This window comes from Uloborus diversus, chromosome 10, assembly GCF_026930045.1.
Source record: "Uloborus diversus isolate 005 chromosome 10, Udiv.v.3.1, whole genome shotgun sequence".
NCBI classification, from domain to species: Eukaryota; Metazoa; Arthropoda; class Arachnida; order Araneae; family Uloboridae; genus Uloborus; species Uloborus diversus.
The window spans coordinates 133,539,957-133,550,270 of NC_072740.1; the positions used below are offsets into that span (position 1 = coordinate 133,539,957).

A 10,314-nucleotide genomic window follows, 5' to 3' on the forward strand; every position below is an offset into this window, starting at 1 on the left:
AATAATATATAATTGCATCAGAATATGCCAGTATCTATTTCTTTATTTTTTCGTTAAAACAGTAGGACTGAAGATGGGGAGATAAAAAGAAAAGTCGATCATAAATGCCGCAACGACAAAAAAGTCACTTACAAAAATTTAACTTTTAAACCCGCAGATGCCGCGGCATTCCTTCCAGAAATTACTGTATAGCTATATAATGAAAAGCTCAGGATCCGCTTGTTTCTTTTTATTTTCAAAATTGAAACATGCAGAAAATTATTGGTGCGGCATTGTAAAAATAAGAATCAATTCACAATTAGAAGTGCTATACTAAAGAAAGAAAAATTAGGGGGGGAAAGGAAAAAGTAGGAAAATAAGCTCAAAAAAGTAAGAAAAATAGGAACTCTTTGGGGTCTGAAAGAATCAGTAAATAAAGGATTAAATGAATAAATGAAAAGATAATGAAACAATGAACAATATTTAAAAGAATAAATCAATTAATATAAGAAAAATAAATAAGCGAGTAGAAGAATGAATGAATAAGAAAATCAGTGAATGAATGAATAAATAAGTGATTTATTAAATGTAGAAATGCAAATGAATTAATTACTAAATGAAAACATAAGTGATTTATATTAAATGATTGAGTGAGTAAATGAAACAAACTATTTCACTTTGCCCCATATGTACTTGACTAATAGTACAACTTATTTAAAATACAAATAGGCTCAATATTAACTAAATTTTTTCTGCATTGAATAATAGGAGATCTCAATATTTAAAATGTTAACAACAAAATCTTTATCATTTATAATAACAAAAATAATTTTTGACTTACAACAAAATATTACAATATGAGTCTCATTTTTTATTAAATTGTCTGTATTAAAAAATGCTTAAATCTTCAGCGGTATTTTTGTTCCTGACTAGAATAGAGCACATGTGGTACTACATAGTTCTGACCCACAAAATGCTATTATCTAAAACTGGAAAAAAAAAAAATATATTGTTTGTGAAATTTTCTTTACTAATTACAAAGAGTTCAAGGTTTAACAAACTTTAAAACAAAAAGAAAAGCATTAGGAAAGGAAAACGTACCTGAACTCGTGCAGCTCCTACATCAAGCAAGTGGGAGTATTTTTCAACTTTTGCAGCTAATTCTTTTTCTTGCCGATCAAGCCTTTTTGACAGAGCTTCTACTTCAATCTGGGAAGCCTTATTTACATCATATTTAGTCATTAGACTTCTAATGTTCTGCAGCTCCTTGATGGTCTCTTCGTTATTTTCTTGAGACTAGACAAAAGAGTACATGATACAATAATGTAAATATGATACACTGCAGACTTGAAACATCAAATTTTAAGTGTAAACTTTTTTTTTACACTCATGTGATCAAATTTCCCAAATAAACATGCTACAGTAGTTTCTCATACAATTTATCCACTAATTTGATTTGTTCACGAATTGTTCTCAACAGTTTTAATTTTTGAAAACAAATCTGTCACAATAATAATCACTTTGACTTCATTTTTTTTTGTCTTCATTATAATAAAAGAGTGACTATAAAAATATAATATGCCCCAGTTGCAAACTTTAAAAACATAATAAGAACGCAAGGCAAATCAGACACACAAAATATGACAGAAATCGAACAAAATGATGGGAATGAACAGTATTATCAAATAGATTTAAAATTCCTTTTTTCTTCCCCTTTTTGAACACATTCCAAGGTCGGGAAAGCGGCATGAAAACCTTGGGACAAGCTTAAAAAGGATGTATCTTGATGAGTTAAATAATTAAATAGAGAAAAACAATGTTATTTTACCCCTTTAAGTACACATAATTTACCAATACTAATTTAATTAGTAGAATGTTGATATCAAATTTCAAGATAATTAAGTACATTTGTGAAAATATTTGGGCAGGCCAGAAGAGTGACTATTGGGTAAGTAAAAAATTTTCTCAGAAAATAATAATGCACTATCTTTTTTTACCTGAATGGAAATAAGTTAAAAAGCTATATTTCAGAATCAAAAATTGAAAACAACTTTCTGAATCATGCAATTTATTTGTTCTTCATAGACATAAAATTCAGTTTTTTGAGAATCGCCCAATAAGGGATGTGTGCATATGAGCTTCAAAGTTAACATTCCTTATATGATTTACCCTTTGTAATTGAAAAGAGTACCATTACTAAGATTACTTTAGTTAAAATACCTTTTCCAATTTAGCACGAAGATCATCTAATTCTGCTTGAGGCAGATCATCATCAAAACCTTTTTTGTTATCTTTCTTCTGTTTCAGCAAGTTAAAATCTTCAACTAATTCATCAAATCTTACATCCTGCTTTTAAAAAAATGTAAGAAAAATGTAATTGGAAAGAGTATATAATACAAAATAATAAATACATAACAAATACATAATATGTTATCATAAGAAAAGAAAGATTTAGAGTCATTATTTTTAAGGAGATTAATTAGTACCAGGGGCGTAGCTAAGGGGAGGGGTTTGGGGACAACCCCCCCCCCCCCCCCGAAACGTTTGTCTCAAAAAAAAAAGAAAAAAGAGAAAGAAAAAAAAGAAAAAGAAAAAAAATTAAATGACTTTTTTCTGAGTAACAAAGGTCAAAAATTCACTTTGCTCCCCCCCCCCCCCAATGCCATTGAAAATCTGCTCCATGAGTGACCCTCAAGCGTAAAGACCCTCTGCTGCGACAATTTTTCGATAATTGACTGAAATTTGACACTTTGCTTTAGAAATGAGATTGATTTGTTAAATCCATGTATATGTAGCCTTTCTTCGACATAGATTCTGCAAATTGTTAAATATGTTTAATTTTGTGAGTGGCGCAATGGGAATATTGCATACAGTCGAATCTGTAGATTTCGAATTTCACAGGAATGAAAAAAATCGAGATAAAGAGGTTTTGAGATATGGGGGCTATAAGAAACTTTAAAGAAATTGGGAATATGAAGGTGAAAATTTGAAATCAAGAAAATATGAGCTCTTGATTAAAATTCCTCTGTATTAGTTTTGTTAGGTATTTATTCTGTTATTACATTATTAAGTGCTTTATTACGAGTTTAAGGAATCATTTTGACACTAAAAGAAACTTTAAGCATATTTCTTTCAAGAAAAAGTCTTTTATTGCTTTTTGGTCCCTGATTATTTTTTTCTTTTTGATTCATTATTTATCTTCTTGAAGTTAGCAATTGCTGCAAATCTTTTTCATCACTTGAAAAAATTTTATACTTTCTTTTTACTCCTATCATTTCAGTTTTCTAAGGAATCACAATTTTAAGAAAGAGAGCAACCAAAGAACAGTACTAATCCAGATAACAGAGCAAAATGGCTTTTAACTTCAATGACCTTTAATCATGAACTTGAAATGTTCATCTTAAATATCAAACCTGTGAATTTCACCCCTTCCAAGAAAGTGCGCAAAACGATTGTCCTTTTGTTAATCTTCCAAGAAAGCCTATTCGTGGAACACACTTCTCCCTTTTTTCCACTGCCCCCTCAGTTCTTGAAGACAACTCCTGTGTTTCTGAGTTGAAGAAAATGTTTTTGTTTGCTGCTTTAAAGATCATTGGGCTTCGAATCCGAAAATGATAGCATGAACGGAATTCGAGACGATAGAGGTTTTTGTTGGTCTGGTCTCGTGTATGTCATCATAGGTCATAATCAAAACGACCTTTGCTAACCAAGTATCCATTGCAATCACATTGATTTTTTCAGCCAGTATTTACTGCGTATTCTTTTGGAAACGTACAGTCTGTTTAAAATAGTACATTCTAAGTGAAAGTTGTTGCATAATGAAGCGAGCAAAACCGATAACAAGCTTTTTTAACCCCCCCCCCTCCAAAAAAAATGAAAATGACAAAAAGGATTGCTCTAAAAAGAGAAAGTTAACGTCGGCTGAAGAAAACGAAGTACAGTCTGCAAAGCAGCATTAGTCCCATCGGACCCTTCTGAAGGTAATTTTATTTTAATTCAACAGAAAAACTGCATAGCATTACATGAATAAAATGTTAAAAAACGAAATAAATCTAGACTCTGTTAGCTTGATTCGCATTAAAAAGTAGAAAATAAAAAAGACTTCTGTTCATAACACTCGAAAATTGCTGTTGCTCTCTCAAATAGATATTTATGTAAATTCTAAAGCAGCTAATAAAATTAAAAATAAAAACTTGAGAGGAGAACACATATGCAGCTTTGAGTGAATAACTTTCTACCACCTATATTTCTTCCCTTTTTTTATTTCAAATTTTATTAACTGCTTTAAAATTAGCATAAATGTAAATACATAAAAAGCAACATACAAATATAATGATATGAAAAGTAATTTCATTTTTTGTGGGTTATATTTTAAGGAGTCTTTTTTTTTTAATTTTATTTCATACTTTTAGTGCTAACCAAGTTAATAAAAATAGTCTTTACAGTCTGACCACCGATGAGATTGAAAGTCAAACATCCAGTTTACAGGTGGAAATGGATGCATCTATTAGCTTTCAGGGGTGCCAGCTTTTGTAGATGTGTGTTAGCCTGTTAGCCTCTAAATTAAGCAAACACGCTGAAATGAACGGAACACGCTCATTGGTTTGGATTGACTGGTTTTGACAAAACTGTTGCTAGAAAATTTCACTTTAAATTAAACGGGGGGAAAATAAAAAAAAGTTGAATTTTCCATAACATTAAAATATATTTAAAAAATTCTTCGCTTTTGTTTTGTTTGACACAAGTGTCGGACTTAAGGCACTCCATTTCAAAGTCATTCCAAAGTATGTAAGATTCACCTCCCTTTTATTTTTTGTAATGCTAAAAAAAGTTTATATATATATATATATAAATATATATAAAAGAAGTAACCCCCCCCCCCTCCGAAAGTCGGGTCTAGCTACGCCTCTGATTAGTACATAAATTTGAAAGCAAGCACAATCAAGTACTGGATACAAATTAAAATTAAAATACCCAACAGAAGTTCAAAATAATGAGATTCAAAAAAAAAAAAAAAAATGAAAGTAACAAATGTTTCACAAATAATTCAATATTATTTGCACAAAGGAAACATCAAAAGAAATGTTCAATAGTATACTTTGTCAATAACAATATAGCTAAATAAATTACTTACTGATTTCAAGACATTAACTTCTAATTCTTCTATAATGGACTTTAGTTGATTAAAATGATCTTTAAGTTGAGTGATCGCTTCTTCTTTTACAGCAAATATTTCTGAAAAAATGTATATTTATTTTAATAGAGCATTTGAAATGCTCAAAAAATATAGTAACTACAACAAAATGAAATATGTACGAAAGAAAAATAACAATTTTGACAAGGAGAGTACAGAAAGAAAAAAAAAGAAAAAAATCAGAAAAAAAAACTAAGGCTCAAAAATGGTTTTGATTTTTCCTCGCTCGTAAAACACTGCTAAACAGTTTAAATACTAAACACTGCTTAGTAATATGTTACCGCATTTAAATTCAAAATAAATCTTGATTCAAATGGTACTTTAATATTTGTCTCTCAAAGCATAAAAGATGAAAAGCAAAATAGTCCAAACAAAGTAAGAAAATGTTACCTTTTTCTTTACTATACTCCTGCTCAATGGCATTTTTTTCTTTTCTTTGAAACTGAAGAGATGCTTCTAAAATTAATATTTTTTCCTTCAATATGTCTTCCATTTGGTTATCTGATCCTTCTTTTTCTACAGCATGAGTGCTTTATAAAAGATTTAAAAAATATGCTGCATTGATGTTAAGAGCCATTATTTTGAAGTTCAGACAAGGCGTGGCAGTGACCATTTTTGATTTTTATAATTTTTTTATATGTCAAAGTAGGTCATGAGAAGTGAACATTCTGAAATTTTTAGCCTTCCAAAAAATTTTTTTCGCTCGTTAAAAATTCCCAAAGTTTGACGTTTTGCAGCGCTTTTTAGAAAAATTCTAAAAGTCGCGTTTCAGTGCGCTTTAGCTCTTTACAGAAACACCACCCCACGATTATGCTTATATTTATTGGTTGTACTGTATCCAGTGATGATGACTTCATAGTTACTTTGGTTGGGGGTTGTTGCTTTCTTCAGATAAGGGGTCGCAAAGTATGGATTTTATCCGTTTTCGCGCAAGTTGAACCTGCGTTATTTCCCCCAAAAAGCTACCCCCCGAAAAAAATGTAACATATACTGAAAGTTTATACTATGGAGAGAGTAAATGACACAAAATTTGTTTGAGGTTTAATTTTTTTTAGGAGAAAAATACCCTGATATTTTTCATAATTATCAAAAATTGTGCTTTTTTTGATCGCAATTAACTCGAAACAGCATCACTAGGAAAAAAAACCTTTTATATATTATGGTACCTGGCTATGTGTAAAACATCATGAAAAAGAAAGCAGCATGGGATCTCTTCTTGTTTTCCAGAAAGTAATTTTTTTTTGTAGCTCATTTTATGCGTTTTCTCGTACGTAAAACATGTGTCCAGTATGCAGATTATATCTTCTAAAACTTTAAGGATGTAGTAAGAATGTATATATGTGTGTATAGAGAAAGAAAAAGACTAGTAATACTTTATTTTTCTGATTTTTACAAATTGATGGTATTTTAATTGCAGGTAATTCAGAAAACGAAAAATCCATATTATATATATATATACATATATATATATATATATATATATATATATATATATATATATATATATATATATATATATATATATATATATATATATAAATATATAAATATCATGAACAACATCTGCTTCACTTTCCTCTAAATGTCTATTTTCTATGTCATCTTCAAATACCTCTAAAAGGCTGTCAGTTCTTGATAAATCAGTATTATTCGCTTTTTCTTGCTTGGGATATCAGCTAATAACAGTTTGAATTTGACTTTTTGTCAGATATTCGTTCGGTTGGGATATTTTTATGTCTTCAATCATCTCTGTTCTCATTGCATGTTCTACTTGGTCGGACGTCTGTTTTCTGCTGGTTTTTTACCGTAAAGGAACTTTTCATAAAGAAATTCTATTTGTTTCAATGAAAATTGTGTACTTTTACGAGTTGGGAGATCCCATCCCTCACATGAGATTTCCAAAATGTTTTCTTCTTTGTTTTCTCTTTTGTTGCAGAACATGCAATGAGAATAGAGATGATTGAAGACATAAAAATATTCCAACCGAACGAATATCTGACAAAAAGTCAAATTGAAGCTGCTTTTAACCGATGTACAAAGGAAAAAAAAAGCGGATAATACTGATTTATCAAGAACCGACAGCCTTTTAGAGGTATTTGAAGATGACATAGAAAAAAGGCATTTAGAGGAAAGTGAAACAGATATTGTTCATGATATTTCTTCCATTGCTACGGACATAAATAAGAAAGAATTATTTTGGGATTGATACGATAAATCTGTATATATATATATATATATATATATATATATAAATAAATATATACATGTACTATATATATATATATATATATATATATATATATGATATTGATTTATCGTTTTCTGTATTACCTGCAATTAAAATAACATCAATTTGTAAAAATCAGAAAAATAAAGGTCTTTTTCTTTCTCTATACACACATATATACATTCTTACTACATCCTTAAAGTTTTAGAAGATCTAATCTGCATACTGGACACACGTTTTACGTACGAGAAAATGCATAAAATGAGCTAAAAAAAAAATTATTTTCTGGAAAACAAGAAGAGATCCCATGCTGCTTTCTTTTTCATGATGTTTTACACATAGCCAGGTACCATAATATACAAAAGGTTTTTTTCCTAGTGATGCTGTTTTGAGTTAATTGTGATCAAAAAAGCACAATTTTTGATAATTTGAAAAATATCATTGCATTTTTCTCCTAAAAAAAATTAAACCTCAAACAAATTTTGTGTCATTTACTCTCTTCATAGTATAAACTTTCAGTATATGTTACATTTTTTTCGGGGGGGGTGGCTTTTTGGGGGAAATAACGCAGGTTAATCTTGCGCGAAAACGGATAAAATCCATACTTTGCGACCCCTTATCTGAAGAAAGCAACAACCCCCAACCAAAATAACTATGAAGTCGTCATCACTAGATACAGTACAACCAATAAATATAAACATAACCGTGGGGTGGTGTTTCTGTAAAGAGCTAAAGCGTACTGAAATGCGACATTTAGAATTTTTCTAAAAAGCGCTGCAAAACGTCAAACTTTGGGAATTTTTAACGAGCGAAAAAAATTTTTTGGAAAGCTAAAAATTTCAGAATGTTTACTTCTTATGTCCTACTTTGAGATATAAAAAAATTAGGAAAATCAAAAATGGTCACTGCCAAAATTTCCGTTTTTTGTCTGAATTTCAAAATAATGGCTCTTAAAAGAGAAGCAGTAAATAGATTATAAAAAATGTTGAAAGAGAGAGAGAGAGAAAATAGGGTTATTAGGAAATAGTGAAAATCTTATTTTATAAACATGATAAAAACTTCTAGAGCTTTATATGTGTTGAAAACTTTAAAAAAAGAAAGATAAATATATTTTATATATCTTCATACTGCCAAAAAATATACAAAAATTATATTATTTTATATACATAAGTGCATTTCTTAAAAATGTTCCCAAAAACTTTTAACTTCACCCATAGTTACACCTTCGGCTAAAAACTTTTAAAAAAATTAAGGAAATACAGTACAATTAACTTACCTTTTAATTAATATATCATTGGTTTCTCTTAACATTTCATTTTCTCTTTGAATAGTCTTGATTCTTTCTCTTTGAGTATTCTTGATTCTTTCTTGAAGCTGAAATTATTACAATAATAATATTTAATCTAAATTTTAGTACAAAAATGTACATAAGATATTTTGTTAGAAATAAAAATTGCTTGATAGCTATTCCAAAATGCAAAGCAAGATGCTACTACAGAGCACTATATATACTATCATCCCAATTTGAAAGTCAAGCAAACTATTTCTACTGCAATTAAATTTTTGGAAGAAAAATTTTTTTTTCAAAGCAAAAATCAGTTTTTCGGTGTTTGTGCAAGCATAATACACTGATATTTGTACTGCATGCCCCCCCCCCCCAAAAAAAAAAAAGCTTAAAGCTTTCAAGTCTAAAACTGAATTACTTTATTAGCTCTTCCCTACAGATGAAATTGTTATTGATCTCTAAGAAAAACAATAACAATTAAATTGCTGTACTCGCTTAAAAAGGCATACTAGCTCTTATCAAGTAGTACAATATTTTTGGACGGTAAGCCCATTATAGTTTGTAGTCCTGGTAGCAGGATTTTTTTCCTAACAGACTGCAATGCATGTTAAAAGTCAAAAAATAATCTACAATATAACCAAACATTGTATAAACCGTAAAATTTTTACTGGCACCGAGAAAGGATTTAAAATAAAATGCTAATCTCACTATATTCTATTCTCTATCTGTAGATCCTATTTCAGAAATTACAATATGAATCGTGATCAGCTAGAGTTTAAGCTTTCTTTGATCTTTAAGTCCAGAGTTTGTAGCTGGTCATCATATTTTCTATTTGCACTTTTTGTACCTCACAGTATTGCACAGTGCTCATGATCAATCAAAATTGTGGTAAATATAAATAAAACTAATATCAGCACATTTTAAATAAGAACTTTAAAAGTATAACTGCTTAAGTACATACAGAAGTAAAAACACCCCCCTTTTTTAGCATTTTCATTAGGGAAAAAAACTGCATTTCTTTGAGTAAAATTCAATTATTTAAAGCATTGGAAATGGACAAGGCATTACATTATTAATGACAAAGAACATGAATGCTGAAAAAAATTCTGTAAATAAGATTTTACTTTAATATACTTAAAATGAACTTATCATTTTGTTGAATTTAAAATAATTTAGGTAATAACTTCAACTAAAGGATAGCAATTACAATAACACTAAATAATGATCCAAGAGTTGAATGCATAAACTGTGCTTTTAGGAACACAGTGTTAAGAGTCAACAGAGACAAGAGTTTAAGAACAAGTAAAAAAAGCAATATGTATTGCTGAATGAATGCTATATAAGACTAAAGGTGCAAAATTCTTATTACTATTATCATGTTTAAAGAATTAATATAAAGTAAAATATTAAAAAAAATGCAGATGATCTCAAAAACAGATGCTCAAACCAGTTTTAGCGGTTATTAAAAAATCATAAAGTACCTCAATAGTAGTAGCGGCATTTATTTCTGCTTTTTGCAATTCTTCCATCAATTCTAAGTTCTTTTTTCCGTTCTGCTTTAAATTGAAAATCCATGGCATCCATATTCTTAACCAAGTGGTCATTGTTCATTTTTAAAGCTCTCATTTT

At 29.4% G+C, this 10,314-nt stretch overlaps 1 protein-coding gene across 3 annotated transcripts in view; it reads right to left on the minus strand.

Annotated features, from left to right (window-relative positions):
* The window catches only part of LOC129231779 (protein fantom-like), a 35,224-nt gene that overhangs the window by 22,829 nt on the left and 2,081 nt on the right, over positions 1–10,314 (minus strand). For 2 of the 3 annotated variants that reach the window (XM_054866145.1, XM_054866147.1), the window contains exons 3-8: positions 10,167–10,314; positions 8,677–8,774; positions 5,564–5,703; positions 5,114–5,214; positions 2,200–2,328; positions 1,081–1,275 (exon numbers count right to left, since the gene is read on the minus strand). In XM_054866145.1, the coding sequence (XP_054722120.1) occupies positions 1,081–1,275; positions 2,200–2,328; positions 5,114–5,214; positions 5,564–5,703; positions 8,677–8,774; positions 10,167–10,289 (786 nt within the window). In that variant the 5' untranslated portion in view covers positions 10,290–10,314. The remainder of the gene's footprint in view (positions 1–1,080; positions 1,276–2,199; positions 2,329–5,113; positions 5,215–5,563; positions 5,704–8,676; positions 8,775–10,166) is intronic. The other variant, XM_054866146.1, reaches the window with a different exon arrangement.